The sequence below is a fragment of the Dipodomys merriami genome, unplaced genomic scaffold (genome assembly GCF_024711535.1).
Source record: "Dipodomys merriami isolate MVZ:Mamm:240054 unplaced genomic scaffold, mDipMer1.0.p SCAF_15, whole genome shotgun sequence".
NCBI lineage: Eukaryota > Metazoa > Chordata > Mammalia > Rodentia > Heteromyidae > Dipodomys > Dipodomys merriami.
In genome coordinates this window covers 27657089-27678089 of record NW_027202826.1, presented here as the reverse complement: position 1 = coordinate 27678089, position 21001 = coordinate 27657089, and the positions used below count along the sequence as shown (strand labels likewise).

Here is a 21001-nt window from a genome sequence, read left to right as displayed (position 1 = left end):
TCTGTTTTACTACCTTGCACGAAGACAGCTTAAACAGTAACATTGCCCCATTTGTTAGGAAATGGAAAGACTTGGAAAAGATTATATTAAGTGAAGTAAACCATGCCCAAGGAAACATAGGTCCCATGGTTTCACTTATGTGCAATAACTAGTATATTTCTGAGACATGCAGAAAAGGTCAGATAAGTTGATGTTAGGTGAAATGAACCCCAAGATAAGTATTCAAATGTTTTTTTTCTTTCTTGTGATTGTTTCTAAAATATTTATAAGATGATTTCTTTGTTGCTTTGTATGTCCCTCCCCCATGGTATTAACCCCTGCTTTCACTGTATTTGATGTTAGTATACTTTGTGGAGGGGAAGGGCAAAAACAACTTGTTTAAATAGGGATACAGGTGGATTCATTGCAACAATGAGATGTACAAGTTGTTATGTCGAAAAATGAACTTTACAACTTTGGCCGGAGTGGGTCTGGGAGATGGGAAGGGATGGGAAGGGGAAACAAAGGAGGAGGCAACAATGCTTGATAAGAAATGTACTCATTATCTTGCCCATGCAATTGTAACCCCTCTGTACAGTATTTTCACAATAAAAATTTAAAAAAAGAAAAAAAAATCTAACACATTGTGTGGGCACACAATGTGAAGATCAGGATAAGAGGAGAAATCCTAGTTGGATCAAGTAAGGACTTTATAAACAAATATATATCAGATATTAAGCACAGACCCCCAGGATTCTCTCTAGGAACCACAGTGGCCAGAACAGGCTTCGATCGGATTACGTCCTATGGTGACAGTTTAATAAAACTAAATTTTCGATTTCTTTACTTTCCTTCTATTCTAATACCATGGCTTCTATTAATACAATTAACCACATGGTAACAGTTTAATAAAACTAAATTTTCGATTTCTTTACTTTCCTTTTATTCTAATACCATGGCTTCTATTAATACAATTAACCACTGTGCTCCTACAGCAGACTTGGAATAACCAACTTTAAAATATGCTTTCTCAACAATTTCCTTTTAATGTATTTTCTGGGCCCTCTAATAAATATTTGCTCCTAAGCCCTACCCAGTGTGCTTACAAGTCTTATTTATGAAATCTCAAGTCAATTCCCAATGATACCAACTTCTTAATACTGATTTACTTTTACTTTTTAGCTTCATCCATAGGAAAACTTTTACTTGTTCAATCCCCACTGACATCCAAGAATAATAATTATTATTATTTTTACTCCATCCTCTAAACCACAGTTTACATGCTACTAGCTTATCCTATCCTTGCCAACTTTGGTGATTTTGCTCCCTCTGATTCCCCACAAATGATGGTAATTCCATCTACCCAAATTCAACAGATCTTCAAGGTCAACACTCACATGTCACTTACTGGATCAACCCTTCTCTGATCTTGCTATATATAATAACTAAATCGATATCTCTCTTCTTTGAATGTCCTTTATGGCACTGCTCATGCTTAAATTGCCATCAATTGCATGTATACATGCCAGTTCTTTTAGGAACTGATTTCAAGACACCCGAAACAGTATATATTGTTCATAACATATATATTCAATAAACATTCATTGATAACTTAAATTTTTGTTGCTTTTTTAAAAGCTAAATTTCACCATTTTTATAAACTTATGCAAAACACCATCAACTTATAAAATAACTTTATTCCCAAATTATCTCTTCTGCAATCTATATGCATTTTCCCAGGATATTATTGGCTATATCTGGTAATTCAGAATAGATGAAGTTACACTTCATGCTCTTTAATGCCATCCCAGGCCAATAAGCTACCAAAGGACTCCTGAATATTATCAACCACACTCAGGAAAATGTGATAGAGGGGTATTTGTGAAGGTAAGAAAGAAATATAAGCCACAAATTGCATGAACAACTTCCCCTTGCTATCCTAGGACTCAGTACAGTTTTTCAAGGATATTCCCACTTACTGCTCCAACTTTAATTCAAGTGAATTGTTTCCCTATCCCACATCTATACAACTAATAAACTTTCAATTCAATTCAATTTCAATTTCACTATATCCTTCTATCTTCCTAAATTCAAAGGTCTAGCAGTCTGGATAAAGACATACATTTCACACTTGTACAAGGTTTACTTTAATACAAACAACCAATAGTAACACAGAAAGAAGAGGGGCGAGAGGAGGTTATGTATCATAAATCCTGGCTCTGTCTTTTCCATTTTCCCTTGTGTCTTAAACAAAATTGCAAAAACTGAAATACCACTAAAATACACGACTTCATCTTTTAAAGGAGATCATCTGCATCCTAGTGATATTTTTACAGCTGAAAGAACAAGAGTAAATGAATGAATACAACACCTTATTTTATGCCATGAACAGCACATACTAGGCACTTAGATACTGAGCATTTAACAAGATCAATGTAGATTTTTATTTATTCTTTAGTTAGAATTTTACAGATGTGATCTTTCTAGTCTGAGCCTGTTCTGCTAACCTTGTTCTTTGATTTGGCTCCTCGGGCTGTGCATATTTTGCTTTCAGAATTCTCCTATAGGTCCCCTTGAATAAACAGCCACATATTGAATCACGCAGCATAGACAGCTGAATAAACCAGCACTCCTCACTTCAGTACACAGAACTTCATTTTAGTTATTTCATCTATCTCATGTCTGTGTTAGCTTGTGAACAATTGGATTTAAGTTCATTGTTTAATTTTCTGTTGGTGCATATTTATTTCAATAAACATATGTTGCTTTAAGATGGCTGGATATACATTTAATGATAACTTCTAAGTTCTTTTTTATGTAAAAGAAGGTTTTTTACTTTGTAAACTACTATCTACAGACCTCTCAGGGAAGCTGAATGATTTCTGATCACTATCCCAGCTCAGTCAGAGCAAAAAACAAGTACATTAAGCACATTGTTAGATTTTCTTATTAATAGGATATCACTTTTCTGGCATTCTGAAAGAGGAACTAATAACTCATGGATATAATTGGCTGAAAAAATAATCAGCAAAGGTTAATTTGAGTCAAAAAGGCACATTCAGCCAGACATTGGTGTATCTGCTCTTATAATTCTATTAAATCCATGAGAATCATGTTAATAAGTCTTAAAAGAAGATTATTGCTCAGGATACAGGTAGCACCAGTTCCATTTCCTTACAAGAATACTAAGTTCTTTTTCTTCCTTTGATATGAATTTATTTGCACTTCAAACTATGAAATTTCCTGTTCTAACATCTCAAATTCACATAAAAGCTATTGGTTTAAAACAAAAGATGGTGGGGGAATAATTTCAGATTACATTACAGATATGCATGAAGATGGAATAAGGAACCTGAATAAAAGTTGTGGATCAATAGAGAATTGTAGGAGGAAGAGAAAGCAATTGAGTTGTTCTGAGCAAAAGGTAATATATGTGCATCTGAAATGCCATTGTAAGACCCTTTGGTGTCACAGTCTTTGATGCGGATGGGTCCTGACTGGACAGGGGAGGGCTGATGGAGAAAGTGAATGAGGATGAATACGCTCAAAGTAATAAAGTTGTATGCATAAAATAGAACAATAAAACTTGTTGAAATTGCTTTAAAAAAGGAGTGGAAGGGGAAAAGTTATATTGGGTGATTTGGGTTGGGATATGTTGCATGTGTGTGTGGAAATGCCATGATGAGACTCCTCTTGCATGATTAAATAGACTAATAAAAATTTAAATAAAAACTGTCAGCCTTAGCCAGGGGCCAGTGGATAACACCTGCAATCCTACTCAGGAGGCTGAGATCTGACGATCACCTTTCAAAGCAAGCCCAGGCAGGAAAGTCCATGAGACTCTTATCTCCAATTAACCACCAAAAAACCAGAAGTGGTGCTGTGGCTCAAGTGGTAGAGTGCTAGCCTTGAGCTGAAGAGCTGAGGGACAGTGCCCAGGCCCAGAGTTCAAGCCCCACAACTGGTTAAAAAAAGACAGCTGTCAGCCCTGTAAATTTTATATTTCAGTGCACAATGGATATTTTTTTGTGTCTAAAGAAAATAAGAAGACTAATCCAGGCTAGAGAGAAATTTAAACCTAATGATCATTTCAAGTTTTACTGTGTCTGTTTCAGATTCCAAAAGCCTAATAAACAGACTCCTTTCTCATTTCCTGTAACTAGTCACCAAAATGACTTTATTCCAATGGTGAATATCTCATTTCATGAACCAGTAAATATTATCAACATGGTCTTTATATCACCATAACTCTAGTCAAATAAGAGTATAAAAAGACACTTGTTTCTATGATACAATGGGGTTTGTAGACAACACATAATATTTTTGCTTTTAACTTGTTTATTATTAATGTTTTCTAGGTCTAACTTTCTTTTAAATTATCAAATAATTTCCTCATGACTTCTGAGAATATGAATCTATGATTGGGTGACTCAGGGAAGTCAATCAGACTGAAATTGATACAATCCAACTTCAATTATTGCTTTGCTTATGGGAACAGAAACAAAGTGAGACTGAACCAAGAGAATAAGATCTCTGAAAAAAAACTGGAGGAGAGGGAAGGAATATGTGTTGTATATACGGGGACACCCTTTGTGAAGTTAGCAATGCTACCAAGAGCAGAGCTTTGCAGTTCTTTTGTCATCAATTGATTATTAATTGACAAAGATACATTGTAAACATATTCACCTTCTACTTATCCTTTCTGAAGAATATGGACTTTGCTACTCAATTTAAATTTTGCAGCAACCTTCTGAAGTCTTGCAGAATGTCTCCACAAGAAATTACTTCTTGATACCAATATCAACCAAAACGTTGGGGGAAAAAAAAGCAAGACTTTCCAGTGGAGATGACCCATCTTTTCCTTTTATTATACAAGTTTTCTAGGATATAGATCTTTGAATTAAAATTCAGCAATCTAAGATCCAGGAACATTAAATTAAGTATTCTTTTTAACTTTTAACCCTTTGAAAATATCTCTTACTTTGCATGGCAGCTAGCATTCAATAGCTATACTTTATTACTCTTGAAAAATATTACAGAAGTGAGAATGTACTAATTTTTTATCTTCTTCTTTTTTTTAATCAGGGCGGGGGGAGGGGATACCTTGAACTCTGGGCCTGGGCACTGTCCCTCAGCTCAAGGCTAGCGCTCTACCACTTGAACCACAGCGCCGCTACCGGTTTTCTAATGGCCTATTGGAGATAAGAGTCTCATGGATTTTTCCTGCCTGGGCTGGCTTTGAACTGTGATCGTCAGATCTCAGCCTCCTGAGTAGCTAGGATTACAGGTGTGAACCACAGGCTCCCAGTATCTTTTTAATCTTCTAATATAGCCTTTCATGAATGTTACCTATCTTGGAAATTAGTGAGAAGAAAAATACAGAAATAGCACATTTAATTGAAGTCAACCATTGCTGTTTCTTGTACCCAGTAAGGCATTCATCATCTCTACTCTGCTCCATGATTTCCATGCAATCCCCTTCCACCAGGCTGTTTCTGAAGCTACTTCCATTTAACAATGAAGCAGTGAGTCTACTGTGTGCCAGATACTTAACACAATTCACCTTGTTCATTTTCACAATAGGATTATATTTCTCGTTCCATAAAGAAGTTGAGGATTCAAAGAAATTAAGAATTTGCACAAAGTCTAACAATAGTAATAGTGAAGCTATCATTAAATCTCAGTCGATGTTATATCAAAAAATATACTCCTTCCGGTAGCACCAAGCAGCCTTTTAGTCGATTCAGATAAGACGGCTTAAAAAGAAAAGAAAAACTGCACTATGATATTACAGAAAAAGTGAAATGAGTATGGGTTGGCACATCTGTAATTCCAGCTACTTTTGAAGGTGGACACAGGAGGATTTTGAGGTTAGTTCAGGCAATTAGTGAGAATTTTTTTTCTCAAAACACAAAATAAAAACAAAAGGGCTGGGTGGGTAGCTCAAGTGGTAGAGTACTCATCTAGGCAAAACAAAGAAATAGAAATAGAAATCATTATAGGACAGAACTTCATTCCCCTGACATCATCCTTAGGATACATAATCCCTCTTCTGCTCTTTGCTTCAGCTGTATCTAGGATTAACAGGAATGAGAACAAGAGAGCCAGGGACATCACAGGGTTTGCAAGGTCAGTCTTGAAGGTGGCAGCTTTTCCTATATCTTTATAGAAGGGCATGGTTAGTGCATCACTCAACCATGACACCTGGAACACAGCCTGACCCTGAATATGTGTTCATTGAATGAATGAGTGAATGGGGTCTGGTAAAGAAGGTGGCAGAAGCCACGGCCAATGGCTCATGCCTCTAATCCTAGCTACTCAGAAGGTTGACATCTGAGGGTCCTTTGGAAATCCAGCCTCCGAAGAAAAGTCCCTACGACTCTCATCTCTAATGAATCACCAGAAAACCAGAAGTGGAGCTGTAGCTCAAAGTGGTACAGCACTGGCCTTGAGCAAAAGAGCTCAGAGACAGAGCCCAAGCCCTGAGTTCAAGACCCATGACTGACCACAAGGAGGAGGAAGGAGGAATTTCTACAGATGGTTCTCCTTTACTTCATGTTAGGGTTGACCTTCACAGGTGGAACCAACAATGGAATCACAGAGGGTGGAAAATACAATACAGAATGTATGCCAGATCCTTGAGAACTATAAATTTGATTCCATATTACCCAGCACCCTACAACAGTCCCCTTTTCACATAGTAGGTCCTCAATATGGACTGTTCAATAAGTGACAGAATATGTTGACATAGATATGAAGGACTGGGCATTTTACTTTGATGCAATTTCATCAGCCAAGATGTCCATCAGCTTTGGAAGTCTGTGAGGCCTTGGAAATCTACAGAGAAGATGGATAGGAGGTTAGAAGATCTACCCCATGAAGTATGTAAAAATAGTAATTGGAGCTGAGTACAGCCACACTAGAAAACCTAGAAAAATCACAAACATGACAGACAACATTCACTACTCAAACAAACAGCTCTTGGGAGGGATCATTTTCTAATATTATAGAGACTGTGCATAATAGTTTTAAGCCCAAAAGCCTTCATTCCTTGTCACCAGAATTAGCTTAACAAACAATGACTGAGAGTGAATTGTCTCATACATAGTGACATGTAATAATTCAAGGAGTTTCTGTAGAAAGGGAAAATGGAAAGAAAAAAAACGAAGGAGAAAGGACAGAGGAATGGCCCCTAAAATTTGCATGGGCTGCAGTTTTTCTCACCACTGCTTTCAAAAACCTTTAGTTACTGGCTTCCCAAAGATTTTTATCCTAAGTGGGGATCAAGCCTAGGGAGTGTTTCCAGATCAGAAAAAGAGAAGCGAAGAAAAATAACTACGAACATCCCAGGACCCTGAAGTCCAAAGCTCATGTGGTCCACGTTCCTTTCTGCCATATGATAGTCAGTTCTGCCTCACAATCTGTTGCTTATGTTCTTTGTATATTTCCAAATAAGTTAATATCATCAGTAGTTCAATGTTCGTCTCTCGTAAGATTTAACTTCTATGTCCCCAGGAGCTAGCAGATTCTTTGGATGCCAGAAGTTTTCAATGTGCAGTTATTAAATTCCTGAGTGAGCTAAATTTTTCTAAGTGTTATTTCCTGATCTGATTACAATGCTAAAAAGAGCATCAGCATATACAGGCTGTTCTGAAGTAAGAAAAGGCAGTATCACATAGTTTTCTATCCATACAGTAAAGATGATTTCAAGAAATCAGTCGGCAATTGAAAACACGTAATCTGGTAACATGAATCTAGTAGAAAGTCTGTATGAGGTTACACATCTTAAACTGTAATTCTTAAAGCTAATTCAGTGCAAACCTTTGGCTTTGTAAATGAATTAACTGAGGCTATGTTGATGTAGTTGTTCTGGCTCTCTTAACCAGAGTACAAATACAGTTATCTGAAGCCTGTTGTGAGTCGCCTCATTCTGGAATTCTACCTGTGCATGAGAACTAACGTCACTGCTGACTTGTATAAAAGGAGCTCCTCTCTTCTTTCCATGATTGTGCACAAAGAGCACGTTTAACACATGGATTTAATTACTATTTGTGCCCCTGTGATAGAGTGGTGTCCTCAGGGTCTGTGACAATAAATGGACCCAAAAGGGCTACCTGTACCTTTTGAGTTATTTTTTTATGTTGCTATTCCTTATTCTCCCACAATTAAACAATTACATCGACAATAATGTTAGCTATATTCACTGCTTTCGGCATGCCTGCTTTAAAATTTTATTTGCTCTTTTATTGTTCTGTAGGCTTGGAAATAAAACAACCAGGCATTTTAGAAGGTACAAAATTGGAACCAATTAATTACTAAGAGTGGCTCTTGAGAGTTAATTGAATGAACTTCAGTCCATGGGTTTTCCACATTAATTTTACCCCCTCAAATAGTTTTTTAGTTTCAATCTCTTGACTGTCATTCGGATAAGTCAAAGCTTGTTTGCTATTTCATTTATTAGGGAAAATGGCGCTGAAATTCCAGGTCCTTATTTCTTAACTAAAAGTTCTTTTAAAAATGCAGTTCATCATAGTGGACATTGTGAGATATATGTATCTGTGCATCTATCTGTATATAATGTATTATTTTATTCACAATATATTTTCCACATAAAGCTGCAATAGTTTTTCACTTTTATAAATAATCTTTTAATTTGTAGATACAAATATTTTACCTATTCTATAATAAATCTGGGGAGATAAAGGGAGAGAAGTAAAGATAGAATGAATAAATGTCTTAGGGCTTAAACTCAGGGCTTCAAGCTCTATTGCTCTCTCTTGCCCATAGCTGGTACTCTACCACTTAAGGCAAGCTTCCACTTTCGACTTTTTAGTTGCAGATAAAAGCCTTTCAGGTTTGTCTGCCCGAATTGGCTTTGAACTTCAATCTTCATATCTAAGCCTCCTGAGTAGCCAGGATTATAGGTATGAACCACCAGTGTCCAGTGAATGATTCTGATCTAAACAAAACTAGTGTTCTCTTCTTTTACAAATAAGAAAACTTCATCTGGAAAGTTCATGTGCAAAATTCCATGAAGACAAAGCTGTTGATGTCAAAGTTGAGACCCAAATTCATAGGTCTTGAGCTTAGATTCTTCTGGTCGGTCCCGAAAGGACATAGTTTGGACAATAGGAATTGGTGAAGCAGAGATAGCCTACTAAGGCCAGAAGATGTGTACTTGCTCAATTTCAGAAAAATCAGTATTTCACTACTTCCCAAAAAAGCATTGTTTCTAAACAAACACACATTTTCAAAGGCATCTGTACACTTAAATATTTTAAATGTATGAAGGTATTTTCTGCACACTTTACCTTCTCAATGTGACATGTGTCTGGCCTGTATTCTTCTCAAACTTAAAATCCAAAGTTAAATAGACAAACTGTTGAACACCCATTACATCAGCACAGTTTGACAAGCACATAGAATTTTGCTATTACTTCTTAACTCACTGAGATGTGAAGGGCTACAAATAAGTTCAAGCTTTTGCAGTACAATCCTGCATGAGAATATGTCATAAGAACTTATTGGGATGCCCAGAGCATGCCTGCAATTTTCAATACTATCATCTTATAGGCAGTTATTGATGAAATTAACCTAGGAGTTTATATTGATTCTTGTAACTTAAGATTCTTGTAACTTCTGACCTCCAATTTAAGGATAAAAATATTTGCTATTTATAGAAAGGCTATTATGATAAATTGTTCACAGTAATCAACAAGTAACACTGAAAAAGAAACTGTATTTTTAATGAAAGAAGAGAATATTGAAGCACTAGGCAGCATGAAATGAGGTTAACTGAGGATGCTACAGTAAGACTCTGGGCCAGAGAATGTTGTAATAGGATTCAGGGCTAAGAAAGCAGGAGATGGACACCGTAGGAAGTTTGTGTACCTGAAGGAAAGAAGTATGTTGAAAGGAAGAAGAATAGAGAAAAAAAACTTAGCAAAGAAATTAGAAGACAAAATACACACTTAGAAATTTTGACTGAAGTTGATTGCATTTTTAAGGCATTTTTGTGAAAGGAAGATGTTACTCCTACTGGGTTAATGTTTTGTTGAAGATTGCCTGATTTAGGAAAATGCTTATTAATGAAACCTCTAATGTGTAAAGATTACTCATTTATGTTTCTCAAACAAAAATGGTATTGTATCAACTTCACTGGGTATGCTTTGTCTGTTCTGACTTTCTAATTAGCAATTCTTCGCATGATTAAATGCTAAATACACAGCTGTGTTAGGCCTCGGCTGGTAGTAACCAGTAGTGCCTAATACTGCCTTTTTAAAGAGAATAACAAAAGTACTCAAATCCTGGGGATAAAACTTGGAGGCCCCATTCAGTAAGGTTATCAATATAAGCACTGATTACACATACTATGTGAATAAAGCCAAACACTGAGTAGTAAATGTCACCTCTGTTGAAAAGTTAACTCTGAACCAGGTAGAAAATGACTAAGTAATTTGCTCAGTTAAAATGACATGTAGAGCAATGCTTGGTAAGAAATGTATGCATTATCCTGCCCATGTAATTGTAGCCCCCCTGTACAGTATGTTCTCAAATAAAATAAAATAAAATTTTTTTAAAAAATGACATGTAGAATATGTTACATGTGATTTCTATTATCATCATTTTTAAAGACCTTAAGTGATTACTAAGCAAGTCTAGTAGAATAAACTGTACTTATCTACATTAAGACATTGTTATCAGAATGCAATGTAGGATGGCCACTCCATACCATATAACTCAATTAATCCTCACAACTCTTTCAGAGATGTGTTATTACTTTATAATCTTGAAATGCTTCTAAATTGATTGATTGATTGTAAATGGAAGTCTGTTAAAAAATCATTCCCTAGAGGAACATGTTATATGTGCATCATATTGTATCATTTTTTAACATGTTTAGTATTCTCCAAATAAATTATGTTTTTGCCTAAGTTTTAAAAATAAAGTATGCATGTCTAAAAAAATCCAAAGAAACCATCTAATAAAATTAAAAAATAGAAGCCAGGTGCCAGTGGCTCACATCTGTAATACTAGCTACCTCAGGAGGTTGAGAACTGAGGATCGTGGTTCAAAGCCAGCCCAGGCAGGAAGGTCCCTGAAAGTCTTATCTCCAATAAACCAAACCACCAGAAAACCGGTAGAGGGCTAGCCTTGAGCTGAAGAGCTGAGGAACAGCGCTTAGGCCAAGAGTTCAAGTCTCATGACTGACAAAAAAAAATAGAGTAAGTTTAAAAACAAAAACAAAAACAAAATCCCCAGCAGCTTAAGAATCACACAAGCAGGTAAAGTCACAGCCAAATCCCCACTTTTGTGCAACTAGTTTTTGTACTTGTAAGATCTTTTGTTCTGTGAGAAAACAACTTAAAGGAATACAAGTTTTAAAAATAACCCCTGTGTATTTTTCAATTTTATAATATAGGTATATATACCTATACACACACACACACACACACACACACACACACACACACACACACACACACACACACACACACACACACACACACACACACACACACACACACGTTGCATTGAACTGTGGGTAAACTCAAGTAAAGCTTCAAAATGAAATTCAAATCCTTTGCAAGACTTGAGGCCTTACCTGACACAATCTCTATTCATCTCTCTAAACAGGAACCACACTCTCTTCAAGCGCCATGCTATCTTTTCAGGTCCCCAATCTTTCTGGGTCTTTAAAATACTAGGGTTCTTCCACTTCTGAATGGGGAACTGTCTCTCCACTGGTTGACTCCACCGTTCTTCCGCTTCACTGGCCACCTCTTCTAATGCATCCTATGGGTGTCTTACAAAGTACCTCAGCACTGAATTGATGCATCTTATTAATTTGTTCATATCATTATTACATACACAAACACACAGAGGAGAGCAAAGCAAAGCAGAAGCAGCACAGAGAGAGAAAAATCTAATTTGCACTTAATGTTGCTACCTCAATATTTGGCATATACTGGGACACAAGAAATTCCCATCAAGGGCTGGAAGGTGGTTCAGAGGTAGAGTGCTTGCCTTGTATGCATGAAGCCCTGGGTTTGATTCCTCAGCACCACATAAGCAGAAAAAGCCGGAGTGGCACTGTAGCTCAAGTGATAGAGTGCTAGCCTTGAACTGAATAGCTCAGGGACAGTGCCCAGGCCCAGAATTCACAACCAACAAAAATAAAGAAATTCCCATTGAACACAGATCTAAATATCTGTTAAAACTCTTTTTTGGATACTCATCTCTGTGTGGCTGCAAAACCCACTCACCATCAGACATATGAAAATATTTTAAAAGGGTTTTACACTGCAAATGTGAATGGAAAACCAGTTTGGCTGTTCCTCCTCATAGCCTGAAAATGCTCAAAGGAGGATTTAGTTTCAAAGGTTTAATAATATTTATAAGCCATGTGGATTGTTTTCCAAAGATAAAGCATCTGAGGGTTTCATTCATTTAATTAGTGTAATATTTATCCCAATTTGCAAAGCAAATAGAACAAATGCTTTGTCATTTACAATTTGAAGTTACATTAATCCCAAAATGTAAGTATTATGGCCTGTACTTAGCAAAATACTTCAGTACAAGGTATGCAAGTGATTAAGATATAAATGGTATGTCAGCTTTCAAAGTATTTTGCTTCCTCTTACTAGAAGTAAAAGGTCCCATGGTTTCCCTTATTTGTAATAACTAGTATATGTCAGAGTCAAGCAGAAAAGATCAGATAAATTGATGTTAGGGGAATGAACCCCAAGATAAGTATTCGAATGTTTTTTTTGTTTGTTTCTTTTTTTACTTTCATGAGATTGTTTCTAACATATTTATAAGACGATTTCTTTGTTGCTTTGTATGTCCCTCCCCCACGGTATAACCCATGCTTTCACTGTATTTGATGTTGGTATAATTTGTGGAGGAAGAAGGGAAAAAACAAATCTTTTAACTAGGGATACAGGTGGACCCATTACAACAATGAGATGTACAAGTCGTTATGTCGAAAAATGAACTTTACAACTTTGGTGGGGGGTGGGGGGAGGATTAGGTGGGAGGAGGGGAGGAGTATGGGAAGGGATGGGAAGGGGAAACAAAGAGGAGGCAACAATGCTTGATAAGAAATGTACTCGTTGTCTTGCCCATGTAATTGTAACTCCTCTGTACGGTATTCTTACAATAAAAAAAAATAGTTGTAAAAAAAATTTTTAAAAATCTAACTGGAAGATTTTAAAAATTAGAACTTAAGTCTTTTTCTTAAAGATCTTTGTAAATTTTTTTCAACACTATATAAAGGCCCTTTCTCTATGAGTATTAAAAAATCCAATTCCACAGACATTTGGCAGTTGCTATTCTCAATGAAATGTAAGGTCAGACCAACTTATTTTGACTAGTTTATTTATGTTATGGATTCAGATAGTTTTAAAAAAAGAAGTAAACAAGGGAAAATAATCTCTACAATATAGCATTTTGTGCCCTTCTTCCATTTTGCCAGCGTTGTTCTCTTGAAAAGCTCCACATTTAGCCTAGTGCCAGTTCATGCCTATCATTCTAGCTACTCAGGAGGCAAAATTCAATGCCAGCCTAGGCAGGGAAGCCTGTGAGACTCTTATCTCCAGTTAACCTGCATACAGACAGAAGTAGAGCTCAGGCTCAAGATACAAAATATCAGCCTTGAGTAAAAGAACCTAAGAGACATCATGAAGGACCTGAGTTCAAGACTCAGTATCCCAAGGCATAGTGCATGCACACACATATGCACACACACACACATTAGTTTTAATTTATATGTTTTATTGGTTTCATTAGAATCCCATTATCTACTTTAAATCTCATGAAATAGCATAACTTAGAACTATAAGGTATTATTAAAATAGCCTCTATTTTCCATACCCTGGAACAAGCCTTTGTCCAAACAACTCTCATGTCTCAGACTAGATACTTCATTCACTAATGGTGAGATCAATTTCCAATCAGTGTATGTAAAAGTAAGTAATTCCACTTTCTGAATCAATATTCAATACTGTTTGTCAAAAGCTGTAGTTTCATTCCTCGGTTTCATGTTTGTCAAAAGCTGTAGTTTCATTCCTTGGTTTCATCCTTCTTAGAATATATGCAATAAATGGCAAAAGAACAATGGCAAAAATGCATTATACTCATTAACTGACATCTTGAATTGAAATCCCTTTGTACAACTACTTAAAGATAATTTTTAAATGATTAAAATTTAAATAAGAGATTTGAACTGGATTGATTTCTATCAACTCACATAAGAGCAAAAGTACAAATAGTTTCTTTCTTTGGAGACTCATACTATGCACAAACTTTGATATCAGTTAAATAAGATTACAGAAACTACTGTTTCTGCATAGTCTTATACGTGATTATATGTGGGTAAATGATTAATGTGAGTGACAAAATGTGCAGGTATCTTGATAAGCTAATCAGTAGCAAAACAATCCATACTTCTCTCAGCTTGCCACAAAATATCTATCAGGGGCTGGAAAGGTGGCTAAGCGGTAGAGCGCTTGCCTTATATGCATGAGGCCCTGGGTTCAATTCCTGAGCACCACATAAGCAAAAAGAAAAAAGCCGAAAGTGGCGCTGTGGCTCAAGTGGTAGAGCACTAGCCTTGAGCTGAAGAGCTGAGGGACAGTGCCCAGGCCCAGTGCTCAGGCCCCATGACCGGACCACCCCCCCAAAAAAAAATCTATCAGGCATTGTGTAAGTCCCTCATGTAATAAGCAAATGTACTACTCTTTTGTCTATTCTATATATTTTCAGAAAAGAAAAAAAATTAAAATGAATGCAGCAGACCTTAGCTATTCTAGAATTTCTTTAGGCTCAAACATTATGAAAGGTCCTAAAAAAAGGCCTTTTAGAAAATTTTGTGCCTTTCTTCCCAGATTGTGAAATTCAAATCCTACTATCAAATCATCTCTAGACATCTAGAAAACTTAATCTACTCCCTTGTAAAACACCAAAGCAAGGAACAATTAGGCTATTATTAGTCATCAGTGTGTTCTCAGAAACATCTAGCTACGCCCTCTTGATTTAGTGTTTGTGACCACTAAAAATAAATTTGAGAAACATTTTCATTGAAAAGCCCTAGAGTTTATTATCTCAGATAAAACTACTAGAGTAAACCTCAAAAAAGTAAAGAATGCCTGAGAGAAAGAGAGAGACATAACATCCTTCAAAATACTCACTATCCAAGAACTACAGATGGTCCTCTGACAAGAAAACAGTCCATGATACTTAGAACCCAAAACTTACTATACTGATCATAGCTATCTCTATGTATCACATTACATATAACACATGCTCATGCCATATGTGTGTGCCTGTGAGACCCAAATAAGAAGACACAAAACAGTACAAATAACAAAAGAAGACACAAAACAGTACAAATAACAAGTGTACTTTCAAGAGAATCACTGTATGAAGTCAAGAAGGACAGGGAAGCCCTACAAGTGTCAAGTAAGAAATTAAGGATGATTACATTCACGTGGAACTGAGCTTTCATTGAAGAAGAGGATTAGGCTCTTCTCTAGGACCAACCCATAAGAGTGATTGACATGGACTTTCCAAAGGAATGAGACATCACTCTGCATGTATGATAACCCATGATCACCTGGAGAATCCCATGGTATAGAGAAGAGGGAGAAAAATGTCAATACAAAGAGAGTCTGACGCCACCCACTTTCACCTCTGGAAGTGTCTTTCTGTCCTAGTAAATTATATAGTCATAACCGTCAATGCATATCCTATGAAATTAACAAAATTGAGGGGAAGGATGGAGTTGGGAGGGAAGGGAGAGAATGATAAAAGGAATGACATTAATCAACATATATGTTGTATTCGTAATCTAATTTGTCAAATGTTAAGTCTTTTGTTCAATTACTTAAAATTACAATAAAAAATGAACAAACAAAAAGAAATTAAGGTACAACAAAACATTTGAGTACTGTCTTGTGTGAGGCTCAAAAAAAAAAAAAAAAACCAAAACCAAAAACGTACTGGAAAGCTATATCTGAAGTGAAATAATGTTGTAAAACTATAAAGTATAACAGAGCCTGAGGTATCAGTCCACACTTATACAATATATAGTTCAAACAGCTACCATTCAATAAACAAGTTAGAACTGGAGTTATGGCTCAAGTGGTAGAGAATGAGCCTTGAATGAAAAAGCCAAGCAAGGGCATGAGAGCCTCAATTCAAGCCCCAGTCCTGGCACAAAAATAAAAACCAAAGCAAAAGCAACACTAACAAAATTAATGAAATAAGAGAAATTGGAGGGGGAACAGGGTAAAACAGAAGATTCTTCTACATGCAGATGTCTTCTTCAGTCAGGTGACTGAAAAAGAAAGACATTGCACAACCAAAAGCAAAGTAAGCTGGCACAGAGAACTATCTCTGGGGAAAGATAAAGAGTTACGAAGAAAGGTTGGTATTTATGACATTTAAATGACTTAGTTAAGGAAAAGACAGATTTGCTTACTAAATCTTTTCAGAACTACTTCTAAAATCTGATTTTATCTATCTTTATGCAAGAGAGCATTATTTCACAAGGTGACTGTGGTGGAGACTATTGAGCAATTCAAATTAGACTTTGATACAATCATGAGTGATTGAGATAAGCAGAGGTTAAACCCCATTCTTTATAGCTGTCAGAGAACACAAATGTGCCCTGGTAACCAGTGATTTAAAATGCTAGCACTGTGGATATGGAGATGGACATTTCTATGTTTCAGTGTTATAAGAAACATGTAAAGGAAATTCTGTGTGTATGAGAGAGAAAATGAATGAATGAGAAAATGAACAAATATGATTGTGTTGGTTGTGTGGTCCTGAGGAACTCCACAGCTTTCTGCATGCTAGACAGGTACTCTTTTACGGAGTTATATACTCAGCACAGGATATTTAGTCATAAGTCTGTTATAATTGTAATAGAAAGTCCAAAGGTCATATATACCAATCACCTTATGATCCTATATAAAACAAGCTGCAAAAAACATTATCCTTATCTGATATCTATAGGTGAAAATATGTATATGCTCATCAAGGCTTTGACAGACTTGTTTATACTTAGTGCTCAAAGAGGAAAACAATTTAGCAGAGTTGTTGGGTATAGCTATTTTCAGAGCTAGAAACAAAATAGAAATAGCTTCCATAAATGAAATTATGGAATAAGACCTAAGTTTCTTGGTTAATGGAATTAAATGAAAGTCAGTCTGAAATTAGAAAAATCACTACAATATATAAATATATGCACCATTTCTGTTAGTCTTTTTTTGGTCAGTTGTGGGGCTTGAACTCTAGGCCTGGGCGCTGTCCCTGAGCTCTTCAGCTCAAGACAAGCGCTCTATGATTTGAGCCACAGCACCCCTTCTGGTTTTCTGATGGTTAATTGGAAATGAACCTCACGAACTTCCCTGCCCAGGCTGGCTTTGAACTGCAATCCTTAGATCTCAGCTTCCTAAGTAGTGAGGATAACAGGCCTGAGCCACTGCCACCCGACTTCAGTTAGTTTTAATACTTGATTAAAAACAAAGTAGCAAGCAGGTGTGTCCTGGCTGAAGCCTCTAATTCTAGCTACTTGGGAGTATTGCAAGAAAGCCCCAAGACTCCATCTTCACTGAATACAGCAATGCATATCTGTGACCTCAGCAAATATGCCAGGCCTAAAGTAGGTAGATGATAGTCCAGCCATTCTCCTGGATAGGAAGTGGAACGTACCCTAAAAGTAACCATTGAAAACCAGGCCTGGTGGCCTAGTTCAAAGGTATTGCACCTGTCTAGTAATTATAAAATCCTGATTTCAGCAACAAGAACAACAACACAAAAGTTGCAGATCTGAACATCAGAACACCAAACAACTTGCCAATAGCTTAACCAGCAGCAAAAAAAGAACTTAAGTTCAAATTATTCAGGCTGAACAACCATCAGAGAGATCTTGCTGAAGTGCTATTAATTCTGTCTTTGAAATGAAATTTCACTAGGGCATGATTGCCTTAAAGCAGTTACAACATTAGTTTGATGGATTTACTGCTTTGTTTCTATTGTAGGACATAGACTTTCTAGCAGTTATGACTTCCCAGAAAGGAAATTTTATTCATAGCATTTGGTGTACTAAACAGTCATTTGTGATTGTACTGTTTGGGAGAAGAGAAAAGACTTTGTGTTTAATGAAAAGCAAAATCAATTATACTCAGTAAGATTAACCAGTAGATATATTCTACTCACATACCATAGTTACTACTTAACTAAAAATCTATTTACCAGTCAGTCCTATTGCGCAGCAAAATCTCGGTATTATAGAAATGCTCCAAGCGACCTGGACTCTGGGAAAGGGGTGTACCCTTCTGGAAGCTTAGAAGGCTTCCAGGCTCCCTGCATCCTGACTACTTATGACAGCAGCCTTAGTTATGAAACCCTAATTAATCCCATATCTTCCAGAAATTAACATTGACCTTTATATTTAAAAACAAATTAGCAAGGAGTTTGGCAAACCTTACTTCTGGTAATGGGCTGGCGGGCTTGGTTAGAATTCCTCCCACATATACAACATTCGGCAAGGTAGGTCTGGGAAACTCCAGGGCCACGTCCGTACACAGCATCCACAGACTGGACCCATGAACCAAATCATACATGGACTTCTCTGGCAGCAAGTTGTACTTCTGCATTATCCTTTCATATTTGGGAAGAACCAGAAAGCTGACCCCTAATCTGGAAATGAGGTAAACACCGGTATTTTTCATCCTTTGTAGCAAGTTCATGCGGTCCGTGAGGAGTGAGTTAAACTCAGGGACATAGGCTAACGGAGCAGGAGCACCCACTTCGGCAGGATACCAAAGGCCAGTGGAAAATACAGCATACTGAACCCCTAAAAGATGAGCTATCACAAATCCACACATATCGTTTGGGTCCACCAGCAGCAGGTCAAACTTCTCTTTTTTCAGACCCTGGATTAGGTCTTGGTTGCCAACCATCATATCACAGTTCTTAGTATAATGATCTAATATGTCAAATAGCTCAATTGCTGTCAATCTCCCAGAGAAAATATTCCGCATTTTGGACTGCAGGAACGCATCCGAGGTGGTACTGTTGAAGATCCCTGGGTAGCGCTGGAGGCTGTAATGATGAGATGGAGCTATGTCTCTGCCTTCTGAGAGGAGGAACACTGTGTGATGGCCTCTCTCGTGCAAGGCTGAGGCTAGCGTCTTGAAAATGTACATATGGCTTTCAAACATAATTGGCGGCACGATGATGATTTTGGCAGCCCTTGCCATCCCAACAGCACTCCAAAGGAGTATGAAATACGGAGTGTAAGACTTCATAGCTGGAATGACAAGCAGAAGACAACTTAAAACAGCATACACAGCCAACCATTCAAACCAATCCCAAAGTTTGTATTTGTTCAATATATCAGCTGAACCGAATCAGCCCAAAATTACCCTTCCATTTGTTCTAATAAACCTTTCATTTTTGAAAGACAAATTGCTCAAGTACAGAATTGGAAGCAAAGTTGAGATACAAGGATACCTATGAAAAAATGGATCAGAATGACAGCATATAATTGTCTCAATGAACCATTCATTTTTTCCAATGTGAAATGAGGGTTGTATGTAAGGTTTAATGACAAGTAGTATTACTACTTCCAACAATAGCTAGGAAATAACATGAAATATTTACTTTTGTCCTAAGTGAGCATCAGTAATAACTCCAACAAACAGAGCTGAGCTTTTTGGATTTGCAGCCATATCAGCACATATGTCTCTTACTTAAGTCATTTTATTTCAGCTGTAACATTCCCAATTATAACCAAAGCTTGCCAAGGACAGTACATTCTAGAAATATAAGCAATCATTTGGCAGTAGTTCCATCATTCTCTAGAAAATAATTTAACACAGGAATAATGATCTATAGTACATACACATACATGCATATATATGTCCTCTTTACTAAATACCCTTAAGTATCCTGTGAGTCTGAATTTACATATTTATATCATTTTGCTGATGATTTCCATACATTACCACAAAAAAGACTCTTTGAAAGAAAATTTCAGGGGCTGGCAAGGTGGCTCAGTGGTAGAGTGCTTGCCTTGCATGCATGAGGCTCTGGGTTCGATTTCTCAGCACCACATAAGCAGAAAAAGCTGGACGCAGTGATGTGGCTCTAGTGGTAAAGCACTAGTCTTGAGCTGAAAAGGTGAAGGACAGCACCCAAGCCCAGAGTTCAGGCCCCACAACCAACCTCCCCCCCCCAAAAAAAAAAGAGAGAGAGGAAAAGAAAAAAAAAGAAAAAAGAAAATTTCAAGAGGGACTATATTGAAAAAGGAACTGATAAATGACCATGTTCCAGAACATACTTCCTGCACTCCACCTTTAACTTGGGTGACAGTGACAAATCAGAGGGTTTCTCTACACTTGAAGGCTAGTATTTCCCCACCCCTTTCATAGTCATAGATTACGGGCAGTCATCCTCCCTTGCCAGTAAGAAATAAGCACTCTGCTTGTAAAGGACACTCAAGGTGCAAACTGTCTTAATCTGTGCATTGTAATTTGTACATAAAGAGAAGTTCTAGCCAGGCATCAGTGGCTCATGTCTGTAATCCTAGCTACACAGGAGGCTGAGATCTGTCTCGGTTCAAAGCCAGCCTGGACAAGAAAATCCCTGAGATTCTTATCTCTAATTAACCACCAAAAACTGGAAGTGGCTCTATGACTCAAGTAGTAGAGTGCTAGCCTTGAGCTGAAGAATGCAGGGATAGCACCCAGGCCCAGAGTTCAAGCCCCATGACCAACCTCCCCCCCAAAAAATTAAGAAAGAAAGAGAAAAGTTCTAAATAAGTACGTACACAAAATGAGTATTTTCTTGTCAAAAAACAACTCAAAATAGACTTATAAATATATCCCCAAACGGACATCAAGGTTACTCATTACCATTTATTAGCTGTAATCTGTGCAAATTTCTACCACCTAAAGAAAATCTTGCAACTATAACTTCTCAAATTACAAATATAGCACGACATTAA

At 36.9% G+C, this 21001-nt stretch overlaps 1 protein-coding gene across 4 annotated transcripts in view; it reads right to left on the bottom strand.

Annotated features, from left to right (window-relative positions):
- Positions 1–21001, bottom strand: part of Ugt8 (UDP glycosyltransferase 8) — a 67698-nt gene that overhangs the window by 22541 nt on the left and 24156 nt on the right. For 3 of the 4 annotated variants that reach the window (XM_070022498.1, XM_070022497.1, XM_070022499.1), the window contains one exon: positions 18480–19303. In XM_070022498.1, the coding sequence (XP_069878599.1) occupies positions 18480–19301 (822 nt within the window). In that variant the 5' untranslated portion in view covers positions 19302–19303. Of the gene's footprint in view, positions 1–18479; positions 19305–21001 lie in introns of those variants that run through there. The other variant, XM_070022501.1, reaches the window with a different exon arrangement.